Source organism: Lathamus discolor, chromosome 1 (genome assembly GCF_037157495.1).
Source record: "Lathamus discolor isolate bLatDis1 chromosome 1, bLatDis1.hap1, whole genome shotgun sequence".
Lineage (NCBI taxonomy): Eukaryota > Metazoa > Chordata > Aves > Psittaciformes > Psittacidae > Lathamus > Lathamus discolor.
This window is the reverse complement of record NC_088884.1, coordinates 6735995-6763018: the sequence shown is the minus strand read 5'-3', so window position 1 is coordinate 6763018 and position 27024 is coordinate 6735995. Positions and strand designations below refer to the sequence as shown.

The 27024-nt window shown below is 48.2% G+C and overlaps 1 protein-coding gene across 10 annotated transcripts in view; it reads left to right on the top strand.

The window, feature by feature from the left end:
• Positions 1-27024, top strand: part of NRF1 (nuclear respiratory factor 1) — a 70833-nt gene that overhangs the window by 19385 nt on the left and 24424 nt on the right. For 6 of the 10 annotated variants that reach the window (XM_065677705.1, XM_065677792.1, XM_065677967.1 and 3 more), the window contains exons 3-11: positions 1577-1691; positions 4111-4237; positions 4809-4949; positions 12717-12875; positions 14193-14390; positions 16802-16903; positions 19052-19201; positions 20422-20579; positions 25560-25684. In XM_065677705.1, coding sequence (XP_065533777.1) covers positions 1577-1691; positions 4111-4237; positions 4809-4949; positions 12717-12875; positions 14193-14390; positions 16802-16903; positions 19052-19201; positions 20422-20579; positions 25560-25684 — 1275 coding nt within the window. The remainder of the gene's footprint in view (positions 1-1576; positions 1692-4110; positions 4238-4808; positions 4950-12716; positions 12876-14192; positions 14391-16801; positions 16904-19051; positions 19202-20421; positions 20580-25559; positions 25685-27024) is intronic. The other 4 variants (XM_065677887.1, XM_065678378.1, XM_065678462.1 and 1 more) reach the window with 1 other exon arrangement.

Sequence of the window (27024 nt, the reverse complement as noted above, 5' to 3'; positions counted from 1 at the left end):
TCTGGACTGGGAAAGCATTTCAGAACCACACATTCCTTTCAGTGAAGCCAAATGGCCTCCTCGTTTGCCTTGTACCAGATTGACCTCATTAGGAGAAAAGCGCAGTGATAAAGCACTCGGGGTCTGATCTGATTCTGTATCAGACTTTATCTGCTGAAGAGAGCTCTCGATGTGCTTGACTGAACCTGTGGAGTTCCACCACCCCACTGAGCATCCCTTTCCTTAGGAATTTTCAAACCTCAGCTCCTGTAGGATTCTTTTCCCCTTCTCTTCTAGCACACAGGCTTTTCAGGCTTGGGTGGTGTTTGCAGGAGCCACATCTGGTGGCTCCATATGCAGGGAGTGTCCAGCACCCCTTCAGCCACTGGCCAGAGGTTGGCAGCCCAAAACAGGAGCTGCCCCACTGCTCTAGGGCAGGCACTGACACATCCAGCCCAAAGCTTGCCCAAGAGCCCAGTGTGGCCTTTCCTCGCTTCTCCAGAGCAACTGTTCTTCCAGTCCCCCAAATGACAGCAATTTTATCCTATTTTTCCCAGGCACAGGACCCTTGGAGCAGTATGGAGCAGTTCTGGCCATGGTAGTTTGTTAGTAATTAACAAAACCGGGCTCTGCAGTGTCACCCAGAGCTCTGTCCATGTACTGTCTCCCAGAGCAGTTGGTTAGAGACCTTGTATCATCAGACACTACTTTTGTTATCATCTCCCAGCTTCCACTAATCATTAGCCAAGGACTTCCTGATCCAGTAGCTGCATCTTTGTTAAACACAAAGTGCCTTTATGATGCCTGGTGTGATCTTTCACCTCTGATATATGGAGGAACCACACAAAGAGTGACTGAGGTCTGCTCAGGAGTCACAGGCACATCCTTGAGCCTGCAGTAGACCTTTTTGATTCTGACTCTGCACTCATTTCTGGACATCGCAGATAGACGCACAACCCACTCCGTGTTACTTGATTTACTTCCAATTAACTTAAGGAAACTTCCCCTTCCATGGAGTCTGTGCCCAGAGTTTGATCACAAAAGCAATAGCACTGCCCTGCTGTGGTCCCCACTGTTCTTCAGGGGCCTGTTGTATGGTGCTGCTGGAAACTCCGGATTACCAATATTTTCCTATTAGAACTGTCACTTAATCCCTAGGGAAAGCTTTGGACTCCTGATGCTGGAGTTGTGTCCAAGAGGATTCATGGTGTTGTACCTGGTCTCCCTTACTATTGGAATCTCCTCAATTATGATCAGTTATTTGAAGTCTTGGTGTCCTTGAGAGTTTTTCAGTCTCTCTGGAAGTTAAAATACAAAATTACGTGATTATAAGGGAAACTTTGGACTGACATATGTGGCTTTCACCTGGGACTAAGCTGGGATTTGCCAGTCTTGGGGATGGAGCCTTTTGGTACATGTCTCTGATACTGCTGGAGAGGAAGGATTCAGTGGGGAGTTCACATCACCCTGGTCTGATGGGGAGGCCCTTGAAGCTGATCCCTTGGGACCCATCCTGCGTGGGGAGCAATGGCAATGTCCCTTCTGGCCAGTTCCTGAGCCCAATGTGTTCATTGACCCTCTGTGGTTTGGTTTCCAGGCCCTGTGGGGATGGCAGCAGCCGCTGCTGTGGCGACAGGTAAAAAACGGAAGCGACCACACGTGTTTGAGTCCAACCCATCCATCCGCAAGAGGCAGCAAACACGTCTGCTACGGTAAGAGCTCCTACTGCACTCTGACACCTCAGCCTGCAGCCCTGGTCTGTCTCCGGTGCTGTCCAAAAGTTGCGCAGCTTGGGGTTTTTTGGTGGCATCTTTTCTGCAACCCAAAAGCTGTGTTGAAGAAATCGGTTAAGTTGCAGCTCTGCTCATCTTCAGTGTGATGTTATGATCACTAGGACTCTTGTGAGCATTCTGGTGGGATCCAGCATTTTGGTTTAACCCCGGTTGGTCACAAGGTGAATCTGTCATTGCAGCATTGCCTTGTAAGATGTTCACAGTGGCTTTAACAGCAGCTGGCCTGAGAATCTGGAGCTGCAGCCATATCCCAGCTCTGCAATAGCACAAAGGTCTTATCTACCTAATGAATCATGGAATGGTTTGGGTTGAAAGGGATCCTAAAGCTCCTCCAGCTCCAACCCCTGCCACAGGCAGGGACACCTTCCACTGGAGCAGCTTGCTCCAAGCCCCTGTGTCCAACCTGGCCTTGAACACTGCCAGGGATGGGGCAGCCACAGCTTCTCTGGGCACCCTGTGCTAGCGCCTCAGCACCCTCACAGGGAAGAGCTTCTGCCTAAGAGCTCATCTCAGTCTCCCCTCGGGCAGGTTCAAGCCATTCCCCTTGGCCTGTCCCTACAGGCCCTTGTCCAAAGCCCCTCTCCAGGTTCCTTTAGGCACTGGAGCTGCTCTAAGGTCTCCCCTTAAGACTGAAGGTCTTACCCAGCCTTTAGTTCACAGTTTTGGGGGAGAATAATGAAGGGGAAATGCATGCCAGAGCTGAAACACTTCCTTTGGCTTTATCAACTTGCTCTGCAGACACCAAACCTCCATAGCCCTTCAGGTGCTGCATTACAGGTGCTCTGAGGCTGTCTGCCCGCCTGATGGCCACCAAGGAGCGCTGGTGCTGAATTGACTGCACAGGCTTCCTGCATGCCTGGAGACGTCATCTGCTAACCCATCAGGAAACACTTGCAAATAGCAGTTGATATTATTTACTAGGATTTGGAACAAAGGAGTTTTTGCCTTTTAAACTGATTCGGATGTAACTGGGTTATGTCAGAGGAGGCAGGGGTATTTGACATTTGTTTCTTGCTGACTTCCCCTTGTCTGTACACTTAATGCACTGGAGTAGTGCTGAACAGAGGTTTGCCTTATTTCCCTCTCTCCTAGTGTAATTCTTAGTGAGAAATTAAGTTGGTTTCCTTATTCTGCTTACTCCTCTGCTGAGTCCCACAACACCCTCTGCACCAGATCAAAAAGGAGCCAAGTGGAACAGAGTTAGTGTTAAATATTTTCTGGGAGTGGATTCCCTCTCTTCTATAGCTCTATTCTGCTTTTCCTTCCTTCTCCCAGCTTTGCTGACTGCGTTCTGTTCATTGCAACCTTTCTGAAAAGCCAATTCTTTTCTCCCTTGAACTATGAACAATATTGTTTTAAAGAAACTCCTCTGTAAAGGAATTCTTTCTCCTCCCTTCGTGCAACTGCTTCATTTGACTGCATTTCAGATAGTGACAAAATGCATGGTTTTTTTTGCACTCTCATCAATTTAGCACATTTTTGCTTGATTTTTGCACCACTGAATCCAGTGGGAAGTTACAGCTTCTGGTTTTGGGATCTCTGTGGTGGATGTTGGTGCTTCTTGGCAACAGGTCTGCTGTAAACAGCGGGTTCTGAAGTCCCAGGGCCGATACTGCACTGTCACCATGGAGTGCTGAGGTTACCTGTTGATAAACTCTGCTTCTCTCTTGAGTTTCCGCCAGTATTTCTGACACATTCTCTTCCATCGCTTTAAAGGGAATACGAGGCAGAAAGTATATGATGGAACATTTTCTTCCTACAGGGAGATCATTCCAAAGGGACTTGCTGATATGGCTCCTGTCTCAATACCTGGGTTTTCTGTGCTGAGCTGTTGTAATATTTCTGCTTCTTGGCTGTCCTGTAGTTGTAAGTTGAATTCTGACAGTCCTGGTTTGAGCAGGACTTTAGTACTACAGAATTGCAGTGCTCTGTTACAAGGTTGGATGTGAAGTAACCTCTATCTGCAGTCCTCTTTTGTTGAATCATTCAAGTTCTTTACCTTCCAAGTTTTGTATAATACCCTCGGTGACAGAGGGGATATGCAGACTCTTGCTGTCCTGGCTTTGCTGCTCTGCTGATTTTGTTTTCCTTTTTACATCAATGGAAAAAGGAAAGAAAGGAGAATAAGTGATATTTGAGCTGCTGGTGACTGCAGGGAACACAGCAGGCCTGCGGGAGTGGAGGAATAAGCAGGATATGGGGCTGGTCTGACCATCTGGGTCTCCACTTCTCACCTGGTTTCTGAATGGGCAGCATTAAGAAAGGGAATTTACAATGTGAAGGGTTGTGTTTCTGCAGGGCTTTCAGCTGGTTTCACTGCTTTCTGCTTGTGTTTCAGGAAGCTCCGAGCCACGCTGGATGAGTACACCACCAGAGTGGGGCAGCAGGCCATCGTTCTCTGCATCTCACCCTCCAAACCCAACCCTGTCTTTAAAGTATTTGGTGCTGCACCCTTGGAGAACGTGGTAGGTGTCTCTAGGAAAAGCTGTGTAAGAAGTCATTCACCTTCTCCGCAGGTTTCATTCTGCTCCAGGCAGCTTTGCAAGGCTGGTAGTGATCTGAAAGTCGTGTTTAAAACCTTGGAAACAGGAGTTCAGATTGTAAGGACATGAAGGTAGTACTGAGGTCCTGACTTCTCTGCATCAGTGATTGCTCAGCTCACCAGGGCTGAATATCCTCGATTAAAAGTCAGAAGGAGCCCATAGTGATGGTGTGTTTGAGCTCAGCTCAGCTGTCAGTGCTTGCACCTTGTTGCAGACCAGACAGTAAATGGAGGAGATCCTGACCATGATAACTTTTGCTTCAGAACTTTTAATCCCTTAAATACTTTCACTTGCCAGTGTTACTCAATGTTTCATCAGCAGCTCTTTAATACAGCTGAGTCCTCAGGGCCAGTGGGTATGTTTTTCTTGCCAGCTTCTTGTTTGCTCCTCCTGTTCCACAGCACCTTGGGGAAGGTGGCTGGCCCTGCATCTTCACCCTCACCTCTCCTGGTGCTCTCTACCTTGTTTACCTGAGCTTAATGATTCCCTACAGGTACGGAAGTACAAGAGCATGATCCTGGAAGATCTGGAGTCTGCGCTAGCGGAACATGCTCCTGCGCCTCAGGAGGTTAACTCCGAGCTGCCACCCCTCACCATCGATGGCATTCCTGTCTCAGTGGACAAGATGACCCAGGTAAGCAGCCAGGCATGGCAGAACCAGAGAGAGAGAGATTTGGCATCTTGCAGCCACATCCTGTCATTTTGCAGTGGAGCTTATGTCTGCATCTCCAGGGGATGCATCTGATCTCCTCTTCCCCATGGGAACGTAACAGCTCAGATAGTAGTTAAATGGGAAGCTTTGTTATTGGTACTTATTTTCTACACAGAACAGTAGAAATGCTGGTAAGCAGATCAGGCTGCTGGGAGATTCCCTCTTTGTCACCTTCCGTAAGCTATGAACAGGGAAGATATTTGGCACTTCACAGTGATTTTTAGGCTCTGAGGTCAGGAAGGTTGCTCCTTGGACCTTTTTTGTGTGCTCGAGTTCATTCCCTGCTTTGTTTTCTGCTGTGGATTGGGGCAGAGGGGAGCTTGCCAATGGTTTAAGTCCAGATCAGACCTTGTGTGAAATGCTTCTGATGAAGATGGGGAATTATTTGCTCTAAGCATGTGGAGGATTCTCTTTCTCTTCATATTCAGCTCTTTGCTGACCTCCTTATTCCTAGGAGAAAGTGAAGGGGGCCCCCCTAGGGAAGCCTTCTTGGTGTGGGAGGGATTGTCTGTAGGGAATTCTCCTTCCCCTGGGGTGCAGGAGCTGAATGGAGGCAGATGTGCTTTGCAGGAGACTCTGGGTACGTTCAGTCTGATGCACCAAAACACATTTTAAACATTGAAAGCCAGTTTCTTTGGAGGCAGTAGCAAGATGGAAAGGTCAGAGGCTTTGGGCAATGTACAAAGAGGTGTTGTAGTAGAGCAAAGATGTGCAGATTTCCTCCGTGCTCTGCAGAAGATCACGTTCTGGTCACAACATCTTTTCCATTGAGTTGGAATCAGACAAGCTCACACTTCTAATAAAACTTCACAAAGAAATCTCCTGTGCCTTGACTGGTAACAGAATGTGTTTGTAATCCATGGCAGCATGAGGCAAAACATAATTGCTGGATTTTTAAGCTGGTGCTAAAGGTGGTATGTGCAAGAGCTGTTCACAGGCAGCTTTTGGTTTGTGTCATTAACAGTTTCCTATGGAAATGGGAAAGTAAAAACTAGAAACACTGTACTTTGAAAGTAAAATCAGAGCCTCAAAAGATCACAGGAATGTATCCGAGTTCATTTGTGTTGGCAAACAGCATGCTTGTTTTTATCTGACTTCTTTATGACCTTATCATTGTAGTAATTAAGCTCAGTAACAGCAAGAGAAGTGCTTAGGGCTTAAAGCAAGGAGAAGGAGACATCTATGTGGAGATTTGCTGAAGGCTGTCCTAGGGTGATGTGAGTAGTGAAGCTGGAGGTACCCATACCCACAGCTTGTGGGCTCAGAGGGAGGCACAAAGACAATGAGCTGGTGCTGGTGGAGTGCTGGAAATGAGAGAGAAGTGAGTGTGGAGGAATGAGCGCAGGACGTGGGGTGGTCGCAATCCAGGAACACATCTGAGAAACTTCTCTGGTTTGCCCCGTGCAGAATGTGTGCGCGTATAAAAGGGCCAATAAAAAGATCTATCAAGTGTTTGGCTGCTCATGTTGCACATGCCATGAAAGGAGCAATAAAAGTGACAAGCTCTCACTTCACAGGAACCTTCAGCTGGATTTATAGTGCATGGTGTTTGGGTTTTGTGATAGACTTGGATATCAACTCTTTTAACATCAAAGGTTGCTGAAGTGTTTTCTGCATCTGTTTTATGGATAAAATACTAATATCCATAGAATTTCATGGGTAAAATACTAATACTTTTCATGTTAAGCTAAAAATAAGGCTGGAGAGAGAAGCACAGAATGGTTTGGGTTGGAAAAGACCGTAAGATCATCCAGTTCCAACCCCCTGCCATGGGCAGGGACACCTCACACTAAACCATCTCACCCAAGGCTTCGTCCAACCTGGCCTTGAACACTGCCAGGGATGGAGCATTTACCACTTCTCTGGGCACCCTGTGCCAGCGCCTCAGCACCCTCACAGGGAAGAGCTTCTTCCTTATCTCCAACCTGAACTTCCCCTGTTTCAGTTTGAACCCATCACCCCTTGTCCTGTTGCTACAGGCCCTGATGAAGAGTCCCTGAGATATTTTCCTGCAAGGATAACATGGCCTTGGTCTTCAGGAAGCCTTGCACAGAGATCTGGCCAAGCCAAGTTGCCCTTGGGGTTTGGCTGCTCTGCCTTTCCATATGTGAAGCAGCTCTCCAGTCCAAGACACAAGCTGCTGGCAGGGCTTCCCCCCCCCCGACCCCTTACACACAGCACTCTTGTGTTCTCAGCCTTCTTGTGACTCTGTGAAATGAGGAATGTCTTTTCTTCTCCATGCTCTGCATGCCCCTTTGGTCAGCAAGCGTGCAAACTGCTGAGGCAACAGCAACGTAGAGCCTCTTGTTTCAAGCCATCCCATGCTGCATTATGGCAACCCAAGTATCTTGTTAGGAGTAGCCCTCATCTTTTTACTACAACGTGGTAACTCCAAGCAGCTTTCTTAAGGTTTCTCCTGAGCTGTGGACAGGGTCCATGCTCTTTGTGTCCCGTTTGGCTAGCGGTCACTGCCTCAGCCGAGCCACTGTGGTGTGCGCATGTGTTGTGGGCACCCAGTGCCTCAGTTTCCCCACTTATCATAGAGGGATACTGCTTTGTAAATGTCTTTAATGGTTTTTGAGGTCCTTAAATGGCTGCAGGCCACTTGAGGACACAGCACTAGAATTAACAGTCAGGACTGCAGGCTCCTGCGTGGATTACATCAAGGAGTAAGATGCTGCATGTGGTGCTTGGAGATGAGTTGGCTGCTGAAAGCATCCACCTGCTTAGTTTTGACAGACTTGGGGAGAATCTTTGAATAGAGCAAAGCACAGATGTGCTGAATACGATGAGGTCATGATGGGTTTTTTGCCACAACTGCAGCTTGAGATACATTCATTTGAGCAAGTGGACGAGAACTCTGACTCCTACATCACTGCAACCTGTTGCCCTGCTAGAGGTGCCATTAGGTTTTTGAAGGCACCTTGATTCCCAGAGCTGCCACTATAGTTTCTTTGTCTTTTGTAACAAGAAAGGAGCTTTTTCAACACACGAACCCAATGGAAAACTGAAATGTGTATAGATATAAATCGGGCAGCACAATTAGGAGCTGTGTCACGGGGAATGGAAACATGAGGCCTCTGCTTTCAGGAGCTGCAGGTGGTAGAGGTGTTACCTCCTCAGTGAGGAGAGGAAAATAACTCTTCTCCTAATTGCTCTGCTTCCCTGGGGGTCTTGAGGGAAATAAAGCCTTTGGTAGCTGGAACAAAGATGCTTCTATATTGTGAGTGGAGAGAATCACCCACCTCGGTTGTGCACCGAAACCAATGTGTTGCAATGGGGTTTTATCCTGCAGAGAAATCTTGTTGCTTTATGGGCTTTGGCCACACTGACACTCTATGCCAGAGCTGGGTTTGCCCCTAAACTTGTTCTGAGTTGCTCACTAATATGACTAAGGAGAAAGTCTGGGTAATGCTGAGATTAATGCTTCACTGAGGTCACTATCTGGATTCAAATTCACTAGGATTTGTATTCTGAACAGGTGATTGTTGCTTCAATCTGATGTTTTATAGATGTACTATGCCCCTATTACTTGCAGTCTTATACAGATAAGTATACAGACTGCTTATACAGGCCAACAAAGTTTATCCAGGCCTCTCAGAAATCATCTTGATGTCTGTTTGCATATGGACTGCAAAAACCAGCAGATGTCTTTATGTACGTGGCAGTTTGTATTTAGGAGAAGCCAAGCATTGAAGGGTGGTAACTTGGTCCGTGGCTATCAGATTCTCCCTATGGTGGGGCAGGGATGATCCTGCAGTGCTGGACCCCTTGCCCAGGCATGAGGCTTACTGGTGCTCCCTTTTGTTCCACATCAGAGGTGTGGTATGAGAACAGGCTATGTTTCCACACACAGCAGGGCATTGGCATGTGGCAGGGGCAGGATCCTTGTTTTGCAGTGGAGGCACCCAGAGTTAGGAATCAGGTTTGCCACACAGCTGAGCTCCAGCACTGGATGGTTGTTCCAGCAGTGGAAATGGCAGTGAGTCCTGCAAGGTCCTGGAAGCAGGGATGAGCGTGTACTTTGAACTCTCATACAGGCTGCTCTTCTCAGCTCAGTCTGCATCATGCCTTGTTTCCAACAAGACCAGACATGTCCAGGCTCAGATCTCCAAACTCTGCTAGGAGGTGGTGATCCCACAGCCTGGTCCCCAAGTGTGCCCCTCTGATATGTTTCAGGTAGTCTCATTCTAACAGCCTGATCATGGTTTTGGAGTGGAAGAGAAGAAAGATTTGTATAAGGAGTGAAGCTGTGAGCAGACACGTCTATGGGGAGCCCCGCAGCACCTCCTGCTTTTGCACTGGTGACCAGGGTATTGATTCCTGTGGCCAGGCATAAACTATTCTGCTGAGTGCCATTGCTTCTGGTTAAAGACACTCAGGCCGATCCTGCCCCTCATCTTTGCTGGAATGAATTTATGATGGGGAGATCATTCTCATCCCACCAGTGAGATCTCTGAGTTCCATCAGGGCCATGTGGGTTCTCATAGCAGGAAATTCCTGGTGGCAGCCACCTTAACAGAAGCCTGTATTTTTAATCTGAGTGTTTAAACATTAATTGAAACTCTTCACCTTAATATTTAGTCTCAAATTGGCTGTTGCAAAAAGAGGGGACCATGAAGGAAATACCGTGGTGCTTTGCTGTAATTGCTGCTTTGACCTCTTCCACTTTCCTCTTCCCCCATGGACTGGATTTCACTTTTCCCATGTGCTGCTTTTTGGAGATCCTGAGGCTGAACTGTGGGCAAAGGTAGCAAATCTGCAGCCACAGGTTTTGCTCCCTTCTAGAAACCACTTCCTGTAGCAGGGCATAAACCTTGAGACCAGAGGATTGCTTGATTATCTGAGTGCAGGACAACTTCTTTCCAGCACCGGAGTGCAGTTTGTGCCTTGGGCTAGTGCAAATGGTAGAATCAGGATTAGCTCATTACCACTAACATTTGAGCTTGATGTTAAAACTCAGGAGACACTCAGTCTGTGTACCAAGGGGTGAGAAAGAATCAGGGCTTACGGCTTCCCTCAAACCATCCATACTGGAGATTAAACGGGCCCTTTCCAGCGCTGCCAGCTGTGGGGAGTGGAATGTGCTGCTGTCTTTTCTTAGCAGAGATTTGATTTTGGTGGTTCATAGATGAAGTCAGCAGAACCATGGTTCCTGGTCACAGCAATGCCTCCCGCTGTGTCCTGAGGGATGTGGGGTCTTTGTCCCTGTGCCATACCCTGTGTCAGAGCCCTGTGAGGGTGAGGTTTTGTTATGGCCCTAATTAGAGAAATGCTGGTGCTGGAGCAGGTTGTGATGCTGCTGCTGATTGTCTCCCTGGTGGATTAGAGGCAAGTCCTCCTTAACAAGTGCCTTGAGTAGCTTGAGCTGCTCAACTCCCTGGGACCAGTGATTAATCCAGCTGGTAACAAGGAGTGTGGCTTGCACACAGCGATCCAGGGAAGGAGCTTTTAACTATTTTTGCACCAGAAAACTCAGTGCCAGGAGCAGGTTCATATGGATAATGGGGCCTCAACCAGGGAACCTCAGGGAGAACACCCTGCAGTCCTGATCCAGCTCTGGGGCAGCAGCACACGAGGGACGTGGAGCTGCTGGAGAGAGGCCAGAGGAGGCCATGGAGATGCTGCGAGGGCTGGAGCAGCTCTGCTCTGGAGCCAGGCTGAGAGAGCTGGGCTGGGGCAGCCTGGACAAGAGAAGGCTCCTGAAAGGGAGACCTCAGAGCAGCTCCAGTGCCTAAAGGGGCTGCAGGAAACCTGGAGAGGGGCTTTGGGCAAGGGCCTGTAGGGACAGGCCAAGGGGAATGGCTTTAACCTGCCAGAGGGGAGACTGAGATGAGCTCTTAGGCAGAAGCTCTTCCCTGTGAGGGTGCTGAGGCGCTGGCACAGGGTGCCCAGAGAAGCTGTGGCTGCCCCATCCCTGGCAGTGTTCAAGGCCAGGTTGGACACAGGGGCTTGGAGCAAGCTGCTCCAGTGGAAGGTGTCCCTGCCTGTGGCAGGGGGTTGGGACTGGATGAGCTTTAAGGTCCCTTCCAACACAAACCAGTCTGGGATTCTGTGATTCTATGACTGTTGGCCCTGCAGTGGAAGGTGCACCATGGGTAGGTTTGGCCTGGGCTGGGCAAATGGGCACCGAAATGGGCTTTTTTGTGCTTCCATTTATAATTCAGGGTTTTGGTATGGCTTCTGTGAGATGGTTCAGCATGTCCATTAAGTAGCAATAAAATATAGCTGCTGAGCAGGGGTGATTCTTCTATGGTGAGCAGCACATATGCTACATATGGACCCAGAAGCATACTGGATTTTTATTGCCTTCAGTGTCCTTCTTTGCAGAGACCCCAGAGACAATCTGCAGTCTCCTGTTCCTCTGGAGCATTCCTCTGTCAGACTGATGTTACAGGGGACTTTGTACATGCCCCTGTACTAACATGAAAAGGCAGCTTGTACATGAGTTGATTTTCAGCTTGGAGCCAATGGCTGCAATATCCAGACTGGAACCAGGATGTCATTCAAGCAGGATTATGGCTGGGAGGAAAGGACACTCTTATGGCAGAAGATCAGGGATGGGTGAGAAGTCCTCCATGAGCTGCCTCATGTCTCTGCTGGCTGGGACCATGTCATGGCTGTGGCAGCAACTGATGCTGGCCCTGGCGTGCTCATCCATGGCTGTGCTCCAGGACCATGAACATGTAGGCACCTCCAGGTTGTAAGGTAGCCTGAGGACTCCCAGTGCCACCATCACCAATTCAAGTAATTTGCTATTAAAGCCATGAAGGGATGCAGGGGGTTGTTCTTAAATGCAGCTATTCAGCTTTAAGTCAACATAGTTTTCTCTGATGTGTTTGGATTTGATGATCTTAAAGGTTTTCGCAACATAGCTGATGCTATGATTTGGTCTCGAGTGCTCCTTGTCTTCCTGCTCTGTTCTGCAGCTGAACCAGCCTTTTCCTGAGGCTCCAGGCATTCCCTGGTACAAGACCCCCTGTGTGAGTTTCATGTTCTCTTTGACAACACTGAGGATATTACTTGCTATTGGTGACATCTCTGCTCGATTTGCTTTGCGCACCTATTTTAAGGTATTGTCTCCTGCTGGTGCAGGTGGTCACTAGTAGAGCAGTTTTTGTGGGTGCTAAAGAGAAGCAAAATCAGGTTGAAAAGTGTCCCCACTCCAGAATAGTTACAAATAGGTACAGAAAATCAATCCAGTGTGTACTATGTTCTGCAAGGGTGGAGAAGTTATGTGTGAGGTTGGTTTTTAGTGGCTCCCTGAAGCTCCACCATCATTGCAGCATCTCTGTAAGATGCCCATCAGCTCAACTCTGAGTTCCTGTCGCTGTGGGGACATCAAGTGTGGGTTTTTCTCTGTGTTATTTGCATTTACATTTTCCCCCTCCCTTTCAGGTTGGCAAGGTCTCTTCGTGGTAGTGTTTGCACCATGGACTGTGTTCATGCAGTCTGTGTTTGTGCCTTATTGTATTTGGCTGATTTAATTGTGTTTCTGCTCTAAGCTGTTCTCAGCTGAATCTTGGGAGAAGATGGTGAAGTATTTGTCTGTGTTCTTTAGGCATTCAGGCCTCTTCCAGTTGATGGTTCCAACAGGCTGGAAGTTAAATGTAATAACTTTCTCTATGCACCTTAAACCTACCAGTTCCTAAAAACACCCTCTCAGCCCTCCTTTATGCTTTGTTCCAGGCACAGCTACGAGCTTTCATCCCTGAGATGCTGAAGTATTCCACAGGTCGTGGGAAACCAGGCTGGGGCAAGGAAAGCTGCAAGCCCATCTGGTGGCCTGAGGACATCCCATGGGCCAACGTCCGCAGCGATGTCCGCACAGAGGAACAGAAGCAGCGGGTGTGTATCTGCCACGTCTGCTGCCTTCAAATGGAGCACAGAGGCTTGCAACCGGGTTGTGTGGGAATACGTCTGCCCTCGAGTGACAGAAGAAGCTACAATATTGGCCTTTCATAGAATCACAGAATGGTCTGGGTTGGAAGGGACATTGAAGCTCATCCAAGCCAAACCATCTTGTGATTCTATGACTCGATAATATAGGTCTGCTTGGATGGGGAGGGATGCCTGGTGAGGCTGGAAATGGTGCTGTGGCAGTCAGTGCTTTTCTAAGGAGAGATGATTTTCTACTTCTCTGTCCCAGTACCTTGGTTAGAACTCCTTAAAAGCTAGTGAAGCATTTCTTTGTAAAGCTTCTCTTTCCCTTAGCCAGATGTGCTTGTTCTGTATCTTTACACAGCAACACAAGAGCTCTCCAGGGTGACTTCTGAATCTTGGGGAAAGGAGGGAACGAGAGGGATTAGGTATTGGGGCGTTTTGTTAGAGAATTTGTTGAAAATGCCCCAAGAAAACCCAATAGTGTTCATCTGCAGCCTGTTGCTCCAGGCTTGGGGAAGAGTGGCTGGGAAGCTGCTTGGTGGAAAAGGACCTGGGGGTGCTGAATGATGGAGCCAAACGTGAGCAGCTTGTGCCCAGGAAGCCACCGGCATCCTGGCCTGTATCAGCACCAGTGCGGCAGCAGGGCCAGGGCAGGGATTGTGCCCCTGCACTGGGCACTGGTGAGGCTGCACCTCAAATCCTGTGTTCAGCTCTGGGCCCCTCACTGCAGGAGAGACATTGAGGTGCTGGAGCGGGGCCAGAGAAGGGAATGGAGCTGGTGCAGGGCCTGGAGCCCAAGTGTGATGGGGAACGGCTGAGGGACCTGGGGGGTTCAGTCTGGAGAAGAGAAGGCTCAGGGGGGACCTGATTGCTCCCTACAAGTGCCTGACAGGAGGATGGAGCCAGGAGGGGCTGGGCTCTGCTCCCAAGGAACAAGGGATGGGACAAGAGGAACCGGCCTCAAGCTGCACCAGGGCAGGTTTAGATGGAGCTGAGGAACAATTCCTTCTCCAAAGGGTGCTCAGGCATTGGAACAGGCTGCCCAGGGCAGGGCTGCAGGCACCGTCCCTGCAAGTGTTCACACACCGTGGAGGCGAGGCCTCAGTGCCATGGGTCAGTGGTGGCCTTGGCAGTGCTGGGAGTGGTTGGACTTGATCTTTAAAGTCTTTTCCACCCTGGCTGATTCTATGATAAGCACACAGATCACAGCCGTAGCAGCCCTGCAGTGCCTCAGAAAGCCTTCTTACACGGTCTCTTCACTCCCTCTCCTTCTCCTGGCAGGTATCATGGACCCAGGCGCTGCGGACGATTGTGAAGAACTGCTACAAGCAGCACGGGCGTGAGGACCTGCTCTATGCCTTTGAGGATCAGCAGACACAGCAGCAGACGACGACCACACATAGTATAGCACACCTTGTGCCATCACAGACAGTGGTACAAACCTTCAGTAACCCTGATGGCACCGTGTCCCTCATCCAGGTGAGTGAAACCCATTTCCAACACAACTGAATTGGGATTGAGTTGTCTGTATCAGGGAGGTGGTTTGGAGCAAACTCCTTTTGGTAGCTTAATTTGTTCTTCAAGTATGTTGTCTTTGTATGTCTCAGCCCTCAGGCTTGTTAAGCCAGTACTCCCACCCAAAGCAGCAGCCTCATCCTCTCTTCCCCGTTCCCATCTCTTGGTCTTCTCTTATGGCAGCACAAGTTTTCCTGCAGCTATTTGTGCAAGTGATTCAGGGAGTTGACCTGACTTTAATCAACTCATTTATGAACAAATACAATTCATGATGTGGTCACACAAGGCTTGTGCTGGCAATGGGAGGGAGTGATGGGAGGAGAGGTGGTAGGAATGCCTTTCTTTAATGGAATGAAACAGCTTAATCTATGTCATTAAGTATTTCTGTACCCTCTGTTCCTTATCTTACACCTAAAGTGTAATATATATATATTACATACACTGAATATATATTTGTCTTAGGATTCTTATTCCTATGATTCTATGATCCTCTGTGGTAAAGATGCCTCTTAAACCATTTTAGAGAGGGGGATTCAGGGCCAAAGAGGCTGTGTTCAGGCAGGGGCCCAGTGGTGCTGCTGTTTTCCCTATGTCCCCAGTGTGGGGAGGCAGGTTCTGGCAGCTCAGGGTGTTAAAAACTGAAGTACTCCCTTGAAACCTCCCAAGAACCCCTTGTGGATGTGGGATTTGAATCTCAGCTCCCCCTGTGCTCCTGCCTACAAACCACCGCTGCCCTCTGCTACCCAGCTGTCCCAGCACTGCGTCCCTCTTGAGCATCTTGGTTTTAGTGATGTCTAAAGCTCTCTTCTCACAACCCTGAATATAAAACCCATGGTGTGGGGCTTTGTTTTGGCCTTGTTTGTTTTCTCAAAAGAAAGCTTGTCAGCAGTTCTTAAGCTTTCTGTTCTCCCACCAAGGCCAGGCAGACTTGCCAAGCTGGTTCTGTTTGCTCACCTGCTAACACATGTTTTCCCTTTGACTGGTGTTCTTTTAGATGCTGGGCACCTGAAACCATTGAACTTCTGGCATTTATAGATTTAATTCTCCTTAGAAACAAAGCTACACCTCCCTGCCTTTGTCCTTTCCCAGCTGTTAAATGGGGAACAGGTAGTTTCTAAAGGCAGTGGGGTATTGAGCATGTGCTAATGTTTGACAAGTGCCTGGAGATGAGAGACCCAGTGTATGGTAAGCAAGGAGCATTATGAATGAGGGCTGATGTGCAGGGTGTTCTGAGCCAGGACTACTCAGTGGTTTAAGTAACTCTCACCCCATAAGAGAAGCATCCTGTCTCCACCACCGCATCACGTTCACACCTTGGAATGACAGCAGTATCCCACTGTAAGAAGGAAAATAGGAGAATAGTGAGGATTTGTCTCCTACATAAGCACAGGGACAGCACGAGGGCTGTGCAAAACTTGCTTCTGGGCCATATCCACTCTGGAACTGCTATAGATTAACATGGCTCCAGTGATTCCTACACCTGGGTGGTGGCAATCGCAGGCACAGCTACAGGTTGGACAGAGAAGCACTTGTGGTGTTGGGTGAGAAGCTCCCCATGACCCGGCTTCTGTGTGCGCTCGAGCTCAGAACCCCCCCATGTCCTGGGCTGCACCCCAAGAGCGTGAGCAGCAGCTCAGGGAGGGGATCCTGCCCCTCTGCAGTGCTCTGGGGAGACCCCACTTGCAGCACTGTGTGCAGTTCTGGTGTCCTCAGCATAAGAAGGACATGGAGCTGTTGGAGCCCATCCAGAGGAGGCCACGAGGATGATCAGGGGCTGGAGCAGCTCCCATATGGAGACAGGCTGAGAACATTGGGGCTGTTGAGCCTGGAGAAGAGAAGCTGCGTGGAGACCTCAGAGCAGCTTCCAGTGTCTGAAGGGGGCTACAGGGATGCTGGAGAAGGGCTCTTCATCAGGGACTGGAGTGATAGGACAAGGGGTGATGGGTTCAAACTGAAACAGGGGAAGTGCAGGTTGGAGATAAGGAAGAAGTTCTTCCCTGTGAGGGTGTTGAGGCGCTGGCACAGGGTGCCCAGAGAAGCTGTGGCTGCCCCATCCCTGGCAGTGTTCAAGGCCAGGCTGGACCCAGGGGCTTGGAGCAAGCTGCTCTAGTGGAAGGTGTCCCTGCCCATGGCAGGGGGTTGGAACTGGATGATCTTGAGGTCATTTCTAACCCAACCCATTCCATGATTTCCTCTCCCAGCCCTTTGAGACAGCCCCATATTTTCCATGAGCTCTGCAATTACTACTCAGACCATACTCCCTGTGGATGTGATGCTTTTGAATGTGAGAACATTTGAGTGTCCCCTTGCCTGAATCATGTGGACATTGCCCTGCAATAACAAATGTATTCCCTGCATTTTGTTGGCTCCCATAGGTTGGCACCGGTGCCACAGTTGCCACGTTGGCTGATGCCTCAGAGCTGCCCACCACAGTCACCGTCGCACAAGTGAATTACTCTGCAGTGGCTGATGGAGAGGTAAGGACCTGGCTTGTGTTTGTGGGGCACAAACCAGAATTACCCTCTTTGAACTTCAGGGAAGTGAAGTATTTCCTAAAATTCAGGGGTCACAGAAAGCACCAAGCCTTGCTTCCTCATCCTGCAGCGTTAACATACACGAGACTGTTAAAGAGCTGGACTGTGGTCCCTTGGAGTCAGGACTGTACAAATGCAACTATGGTGCAAGCCTCAGTTCTGAGTTTTGTTCATTTTATGTATGTATCTCCTATAGATATAATTTGTGAGCTCTGCTGTAGCAGATAGACTGAATGACATACACAAATACACATCCATGCATTCATCTTGAATAGCTCTTCTGTGTGTGCTGTACATCCTTGTTTGTCAGCTCAGGGTTGGGACTGATGCCTGGGATATTCTGAGGCTGTGGTTAACAAAGGATATGGCATGGCTGTGGGCAGTCCCTATGCATCTTTGGCACTGATCTCTGGATAAAATGGGACTCTTCCCTTGCTGCAGCTTTAGGGAGGTTTGCAGGGAAATCCCAGAGAGGGCTGTGTAAATGTGCAGTAGTTCAGAGACAACAGGAGATATGGTGCAGTTACTGTTCTGTGTACTGGGAGAGTTTCTTCCACTGCTTTACAACTTGGCAAAGTTTTTGTCGAGGACTTGATCCTCATTGTGATTCCTAAATCCTAAATCTACATGCATTTACGTTTTCACTTTTTTTTTTTTTTTAATAGAGTAATAAAGTATTTTTCTGTGTTTAAGAAACATTCCTTTAAGATTTAAGAAGCAGCTCCCAGTGCCTACAGGGGCTACAGGAAACCTGGAGAGGGGCTTTGGACAAGGGCCTGTAGGGACAGGCCAAGGGGAATGGCTTTAACCTGCCCGAGGGGAGACTGAGATGAGCTCTTAGGCAGAAGCTCTTCCCTGTGAGGGTGCTGAGGCACTGGCACAGGGTGCCCAGAGAAGCTGTGGCTGCCCCATCCCTGGCAGTGCTCAAGGCCAGGTTGGACACAGGGGCTTGGAGCAAGCTGCTCCAGTGGAAGGTGTCCCTGCCTGTGGCAGGGGGTTGGAGTTGGATGTGCTTTAAGGTCCCTTCCAACCTAAACCAGGCTGTGATTCTGTGATTATGAAGGTGATGATTATTATTATTATATTTTACCCTCTTTACCCCCAAACCCCACTCTACATCAGGTCACTTTCTGTCCCTTGGCTGCACAGCAGAATTCCTGGCTGGACAGTGAGGTCTGGTCCTCTCTCGTGGATGGGTTTTCATGGCGACAGGTGGCAGCACAGAACAGCTTTGCTCTGCTCCAGCGTCTGCTTCCACCTCAGCCCCACAGTGAAAGCTTGGCTCTGGGGCTGTGATTTTGCAGCATTTTGCAGCCACTTTGGTGGCTTTCAAGGACCAGTTTTATCTCTTCTGATCTGAAAGAAGGTTTTCAAAGGCGCAAATAAGAATCAGAGCAACCCAGACATCCAGTTCCTAATGTGAACGGGACATCTAAGGGATATCTTGGCCAAAATAAAGATGCAGCAGTAAGTTTGCTCTGGGGATGGGTGCTATTCCTCTGCAGAGATAGACCCACAGCCTGCTGGCAGCCTCTCCAGAGATGTTTTTGTCCTGCTGTCTCTTGCTGTATGAAGATCTGAGTAAACTCTGAGTAAATCCCTGTGTTTATAGGACACTAAGCAGCATGGAGCAGGGATGCTGACTGGTATCTCAGCAGCACAACCTTTGTGTTAGTGTGGAGAAGGGCCTGGACAGTCTCCGCTTCTTTTCCAGGCTTTACTCCATCCCAAATCAGCTTAGGCATCTTTGTGGGGGACAGTTTTTCACAGTGGAGATCTGCTTTATCATGCAAATGTGTGTTGCCATGTATTGAGAATATGTATGTCTGTTCCTCTTGTGCATGGTGGTGGGAAGGGTGTCTTTTTCCAGCTTGGGCTCACGTCCCTTTGGTTTTGGCATGGCTAATGAGTACCACAAACTCAATCTGACTCTCTTGAGTTCTTCACCACCTGCAGTTCTTCCTCTCTGGGCACTCCAGCTCGGTTGCATCTCTCCTAAAAGACATTGCCTTCTCTAAAATCAGCTGCCTTTCTCCTTTTTGCAATGCACTATCTCACTGCTTCCTCCCTGCTTTGGATCCTTCCGCCCAGGGCCAGCTCTGGGCACAGGAGAATGAAGCAGTTGCCTTGAACGTCAGACGGCTGGGGATGGCCAAAGAGCTTCGACGAGCGCCAGCTTTGCTTGTGCCCAAGTGCTGGAAAACCAGACTGGCAGCTGCTGAGGAGTGTGTGATAGCAGATGTGAGTGAGAGCGCGACAGGTTCTCTCTCCCTCTCCATCCTCTGATGGGACTAACCCTTCTCTTGCCCAAAAGCAGCAGATTTACTTGAGCCTTAAGCCAGCTCTGCCTCTATGGACTTTTTAGCTTTCCCCATCTTAATAAGTTGAGTTTGGGGTTTATTTTTTCATCGCCTTCTGTGACATTCTTATTTATGTGTCTCAGCAGGATGGTGAGTAGCCTGAGCCATTTATGGGGCTGAGAACAGTGATGGGAGGGTGGGGGAAGATCATCTTACCAAGCAGGCAGGAGGATTTGTCAGCTGATGGACCTTCATCCTCCACTTCTTTAATTGTTTTGGTCCAATGTGTATTTCTAGTTCACATTGTGGTGGATTTTGGGGCCGTACACCCATTATCTCATGAGCTGTCAAGTCCCAAATGGAGAAATGTGGGCAAATGAGCAGCTGAGACTGAGTGAACTTTTAAGTAATGTGCAACTGTCTATGTCAAGGTTTGAGATAAGGGAATTGAAAGTACCTGAGATATACGAACAGAGCACTTCCCATCTGCCATCTTCTTTTATTAAGTATATTGCTGCAGCACAAAGAAATTCTGCATGGCTCAAACCCATCTGAGTTCACAACTGCTGTACAGATAAACCCTGAATGGGAACAGGAACTGTTCCCCAGAATGACAGCGGATGGGAGCAGAGAAATAGAAGCAGTGAGGCAGTGCATTCCTGTGGGACATGATCCATGCTGGAATTCCAGCACTGCATGTGACTGCTTGAAGTGCCCAGACTGGCAGGCAGTGATCAGAGTACAGCAATGGTCAGTGCTGTCCCATTTTGTTGTGGACTTGGCTGGATAAGAGGGATGTGTGGGATGTGAGGGGCTGCAGTGATGTTTATGGGGGTGTGCTTTCCATGTGTGCGAGCAAAGCAGAGTTCTTGTTTGAACATATGTTCAAAGTTGTTGAACATATGGAGGGCAGAAACTAAAATCATGGGCTATCTATAGAAACTTGCTATCATGGCTGATGGGGCTGAGAGTTGTAGTGCCCAGGAATGTACTCAGGTGGATCCCAACTTCCTCCCTCTTTTACCTGTCTCTCAAAGTCAGAGCATGTGCAGGATTCTGCAAAGACCTTTTGAAACTGTCTGGCTCTTTCACTTTAGGGCACAGCCATTTGCTCATGGCATGAATCCAATCTCAGGGCCTCTCTTTCTGGTTTCCCCTTAGGTGGAGCAGAACTGGGCCACGCTACAGGGGGGTGAGATGACGATCCAGACGACGCAGGCATCGGAGGCCACGCAGGCGGTGGCATCGTTAGCGGAAGCAGCAGTGGCAGCATCTCAGGAGATGCAACAAGGAGCAACTGTTACCATGGCACTCAACAGGTATGGCTGAGAAGCATGGCAGTTCCTTCTAGGCTTTCACTCTAATGGTGCAAAGACCACTGTGTCCCTTTTCCTTAGCAAATTCCTATGGCAGTGAGTGTCCAGGTGTCTGCAGGACAGTTCCTGATTTCCACTGTAACCATAGAACATTACTAACATGGAAATTTCCTGGCACAGGAAAAGATGGCTAGTAACTTTATCCTCTAAACTTAGTCGTACATCAAGAGTCCAGTTACAGAACTAGTTTGCTAAGCAAGCAAGAGTCATGAAGTGCTAATAGCATCTTAACTATGTTTGTCTGGGTCTCCCTCAGTATTATTAATGGTTCCTACTATAAGGTTAAGGCTGAATTGCTCTGTTGTGTGACACTATAGACTCTCTTCAGAAATCAGAACCTCCTCCAGAGGACAGTGGTTTGGGGGTTTCTCACAGGTGTGTTTCTGAAGAGGGAGGTGAACAAGCTGCAGTAGTAATGCTGCTGCTTCATCTTGGAACAAGCTCTGTTAGAGTTTTGGTTGTACTCAGGTTACCAAGGTCTTGCAGCATAGTTCTCTACAGTCTATGCAGCAGGAAGCAGTGTCTGTGCTCAGCTCTGGTGAGTTGCTTAAGCTTTGCCTGCTGTGTGGCACATCACAGATCACCCTGAGAGAGCAGGAGGACCATAGGAAACACAGCATCAGCCCCAGCAGCGCGGGAGGTTTCACACTGAAGTGTAGATAAAGTATTTTCCTCATCCAAATCAGGTCTAGGGGCTGTTGACTGAGCAGCCATGGGTTAGGAGAAGACCCAAGTCCACACTGATGCTTGTGAGATACACAGATTGCTAAAGGAGCCACTCTGGGACTCTCAGCAGCTTGCTTCCAAACTGCTGTTGCCACTGAATCACAAACACACCTAGAACTGTTCCTTCTCTTTGTGGTCCAGATTCAGGTCCATCAGATATGTTCTTTTCTGCGCTACAATGCAAGGTTGGTTAAATGGGCTTTTTTACTAATAGTCTCACTATAAAATTGCGTTTTAAAACAAGTGATCTTTTTAGGACACTAAGAACAACAGCTAAAGTAACTAAGTATGGAGCTGCAAGAAAAGCCACGTCTTCTGGAATCTGACTTTAATTTCATCCTGTCACTCATAGTTTTTAGCTCTTAAGGTCTCAATGAACTCTTCCTTTTCCTGCATTATAGAATCAGAGGATGGTTTGGGTTAGAAGGGACCTTAAAGATCCCCTAGTCCACCCCACCCTGCCATGGGCAGGGATGTTCCACTAGTAACAGCTTAAGAAATTCAGAATCATTAACAAAAAGAAGAGTGTTAGAACTAAGGAGAGTCTCCTTGAAAATATGACTGGAAGAACCTTCAACAACTCATTTAATCTCTCCTGTGCCTCATGACAGGATCAGCTTGCTTTATACTCAGGAAAGCTCTGTGACAAGTCTGGTCAAACAGCCTGAAGTTCAGGGGTGATGTAAAGATTGTAGCAGCACTGCAGCGGGAATCACAGAATCACAGGTTGGTTTGTGTTGGAGGGAGCTTAAAGCTCATCCAGTCCCAACCCCCTGCCACGGCCAGGGACACCTTCCAGTGGAGCAGCTTGCTCCAAGCCCCTGTGTCCAACCTGGCCTTGAGCACTGCCAGGGATGGGGCAGCCACAGCTTCTCTGGGCACCCTGTGCCAGTGCCTCAGCACCCTCACAGGGAAGAGCTTCTGCCTAAGAGCTCATCCCAGTCTCCCCTCTGACACGTTAAAGCCATTCCTCTTGGCCTGTCCTGTTTAAATTTTCTAGCTTGTTGTCACCCTCTTTATCTAGTGACCATAAGTGCTGGAGACCTTTCTAGGTGACTGTCCTCCAACACCCTTCCATGTGAACGAGGTGTACTTTTTCCTTTGCCACAAAATGCTCCTTGTTGCTTCCAGCTGTGGAACTGGAGTCTTTCCCCTGCCTGTAGGAAGGTCTCAACAAGGTTCTGGTCTTTGAAAGCTAGTGGCTCATCCCAGCTCTGGAAACTTTATGCCTAATTTAGCTGAAAGCTGCTATCACGTAGATGAGGCCCTCAGTGACATGGTTTAGTGGTGGCCTTGGCAGTGCTGGGTAATGGTTAGACTTGAAGATCTTAAAGGTCTTTTCCAACCCAGCTGATTCTATGATTCTGTGATCTCTGAACCTTGTTCTACTGGCTGCTGATAGAGTGCAGTCTTTCACAGCCCCACATAGAGCAGTACGTCTACCAGCAGCGTGACATGATGGATGATGCAACCTCTGTCAGCTTTGAGAATGGGAAGTATTAAACCTTCTAGTAAAGAGGACAGAGTCAAGGTGGGTAATTAAATCATTGATTTGAACCAGTTAATGTCTGTGGAACACACTGACTGGAAAAAGCTTTTATGCTGCACATCATTATTATTTCCAGGGATGCAGCTGTACCAGATGATTAAAGTGCTCAGTTGTCCTTGCAGGTGGATTCAGCTAAGTGCTGTGGGTCTGGGAAACAGGGTTCCACCAGTAAATGCATGCTTACCCCAGGGTTGCTGTGCTGGGGCTGGCCTTCCTGCAGTGTAAATGCCTTCATACAGCTGCAGGTTCAGTAGGGAGATCATCCAAAGGGAGTAAGAAAGCAGAGCAAGAAAATATTCCAGTTCACTAACAGTGTGTAAGAGCTACTCTGAGAGACAGAAATGAAAATACACCCTGAGTGAATACACTTGGAATGTGAACAGCATCTAAGCAGAAAACCAGGGGAAAAAAGGTGGGAAGTACTTGGAAAATATTTGAGTCAATTGGTCTACCAGGGAATGAGTTAAGGAAGAGCGTCCTAGGGGAAGCTAAAGAAAACACCTCCTTTTTTAGTTCATTCAGGTAAGAAATGGAGGAGATTCAGCTGCAGGGGTTGGTGGCTTTGGAATAACTTTGTGGCTAGCAGCAAGTCACCACAAGTGGTTAATAGTCATCCAACAGGTCTGGAGAATTCTGGATTGCTGCTGAAGGATGCTCACAGCACGCTGAAGGATGCTCACAGCACTCTGATGGTGCATCCGAATGGGAAATGAAATGTGATGTCAATAAATGGCAAGTACATGTATCTCCAATAAGGAACTTATATGCTGCAAGCTACCATTCAGAAAGCATTCAGGGAACTATCCTCCAGGAATGTTTTGTCACTGAGGAATAAGTATTGTCAAAAGAGTAAGCTGAATAATAGGAATTCTAGGGAAAGGTATAGAGAATAAGCTAGGATGAGGACCCTGGACTAACTCATAGGATCATAGAATCCAGACTGGTTTGGGTTGGAAAGGACCTCAAGATCATCCAGTTCCACCCCCGTGCAACGGGCAGGGACACCTTGCACCAGACCATGTCGCTCAAGGCTCTGTCGAACCTGGCCTTGAACACTGCCAGGGATGGGGCAGCCACAGCTTCTCTGGGCACCCTGTGCCAGCGCCTCAGCACCCTCACAGTAAAGAGGTATCTACCTTATCTCCAGCCTGAGCTTCCCCTGTTTCAGTTTGAACCCATCACCCCTTGTCCTATCACTGCAGTCCCTGATGAAGAGCTACAGCATCCCTGTAGCCCCCTTCAGACACTGGAAGCTGCTCTGAGGTCTCCACGCAGCTTCTCTTCTCCAGGCTCAACAGCCCCAAAGTTCTCAGCCTGTCTCCACACAGGAGGTGCTCCAGCCCCTGCCTCTGGACTTGCTCCAACAGCTCCATGTCCTACTTATGTTGAGGACACCAGAACTAACACATGGTGTGTCTGCATCTTGAATAGTGTGAGGAATGGTCACCCCCCTCAAACAGATATCTTAAATTAGAAAAAGTCTGGAAAGGGCAAAGTGATCAGAAGCCAGAAAGTCCTTGGACAGGGAGTGCACTATGCCTCTGCAGCTTGTGAAAGAGATTACTGGAAGTCTATGAAATCATGAGGAGAACAAAAAGAACACAGTTATTCTCTGTTTCTCACAATCTCGGGGTTAAAGGCTGCCCAGCCAGACTGAGGCAGTACCTTCTGGAGTACCGTGGTGCATTTTCTCTTCACACAGCATCTAATGAAATGCGGAACTCATTGCTACAGGATGTTGTGGAAGTAGAAAGTATAAATGGGTTTCAAACAGGATTAAACAAATCAAACCTGATGGTCCAGATGCAGTCTCTGATGTAGGAAATCAATACACCACTGACTGATGGAAGCTGAGAGGGTGTAGGAAGGGAAGGATCATGCACACTCCTAAAAGTCTGACCTCATTTATATGGAGAACTTTTATCGATACTGTGCTAAGCTGGGGAGAAGTGCTCCATCTTAGCTAAATAGAAAGCTGCTGATGTGATCCTGGTGAAACTCAAGGCCTGTTTCAGTGCAAGGTCATGTGGCAGAATCAGTAGTGAAGGGGAGAGCTCTCAAATGTGTGGAGACCTGGAATGTGGCAGTGCCAAAAGGAGGGTGAGTTTTGTACCAGAAACCAGAAGCAGGGAAGGAGCAACATGGTGTATATATAACTATTTGGATTGCCTGAAAGCTTTAGTGAAGTCCCAAGTAAAAGGACGCGAAGGTAAGAAGGCAGGGATGTTCTGACATAAGAGATGTGCAAGCTGGAAAAAGCCAATGGAAGCTGTTTCTTCCCATATATTCCTCCCCTACTATAGGTTTGCTGCTCTCAGTAACTTCATCTGAGCAGAGTAAGATTCATAGAATGGTTTGGGTTGGAAGAGACCTTAAAGCTCATCCATTTCCAACCCCTGCCACGGGCAGGGACACCTTCCACTGGAGCAGGTTGCTCCAAGCCCCTGTGTCCAACCTGGCCTTGAACACTGCCAGGGATGGGGCAGCCACAGCTTCTCTGGGCAACCTGAGAATCCCTGGCTATCCCAGTTCCTCCTTTCTGGATTTGTTCTCTTTACACATTGCCTGGTTAAAATGGATGCTATTGGAGTGTAGTTATTTCTTTGTTTGGTCTTCTAACCCTTCTTTCTCCTTTCCTGTGCCTGCAGTGAAGCAGCTGCCCATGCAGTAGCCACGCTTGCTGAAGCCACTCTTCAAGGGGGAGGACAAATTGTCCTGTCTGGTGAAACTGCAGCAGCAGTAGGAGCGCTTACTGGAGTCCAAGATGCCAATGGTAAGGCTATTGGGAAGTTTTTACTGTCTCTGGGGTTTTAATGAGCTCTTAGCTAGGAGTTTTCCTTTCTTTTACTTGAAACACCAAGTTTTTGCTAGTTGCATAGTTCTCCCTCACTGCAGATGTCACTAACTAGGTTGTGACTTGCAATCTCACAACAAAATGGTAGCACTAACCTCTTGTTAACTTCCATAATGCTGGTGGCTTTGCTCTTTTCCTCCTTCTGCCAGCTTGCTCTTTAGCTTTAGTTTTTAGGGGCAAACTGCTCCCCATGCTGCATCTTTACAGTGCCTACCACAGGGAGGACCAGATTTGCCCACCAACGCAGCTGGCCGGTGTCATGTTAAACTCATCTCCAAAACACTTCACTGTGAAGTGGCAGAGAGTATGACCAGCATTTTATTACCCACTCATTTCCCTCCTTTCTCAAGACTATTTTTGTGTGCTTGGTGGCTGCTCTGGAGCAACTGTTGGTTTTCTGCTTGGGTGAAACCTTCCAAGTCATCCATCGGCTGTCAGCATCAGGTTGTTTGCCTCCTGCTTTGTTTTCCATCTTGCCATCATAGTCAATACCTTAGTTCTAGGGATGCTATATAGCATTTCTCACCTATTACCTGGATGTCTCTTCTGCCAAGTCTGGTGACTTTTGCAGTTGTTCAAAGTAAGTTTGTAGTGGATAAACCAGTAAGTTCAAGAGGTGATGCTGGAATGTATGACCGTGTCTAGTTGATGCTCATCCACTGCCTCCAGTTGTGCTGTACTTCTGCCTGATGCCTTTACCAAATGCTTTCTGAGTTCAGAGATGAAATTATTTCGATTAAACGGATGGAAATATGTTAAAAGAAGCTCAAAAAGGATGTAAAGTGTGAAACTGAAAGGAAACATCGTCTTGAGAATGGGGCTGTTTGAACTCTAGTTGTCAAAGGGGGAACAAGCATGTGCAGTTGGATAGCAGAGCCATGACTTCTTTGCATGTAAAGCAGGAATCTGTCTAGATGAGACCTCGAGCTTGACTTGCATCAAAATCCTCATCTCATAGGGAATGTGATCATTTAAAAACATCACTATTTAATTAGCAGCAAAAACAGGGAACTGGAGGGAAGAGTAATTTTACTTGGGGTGTTCAACTTGATATCTCTTGCTGTGGGGTCAGCCAGCCTGAAGAGGGAGCAGAAAAGAAGTGAAACCTCTGTCCTCGGAGCTGGGAATGCATCTGATGCTGAGAGAGAAGTGCTGTGCTCTGCTTTTCCGGCAGCCCGGCACGAGGGGGATAAGTGACGTGTGTTTATTGAAGGAAGGATCTGACCCTGGATGCTCAAAACCAGCAACTAATCAGATTT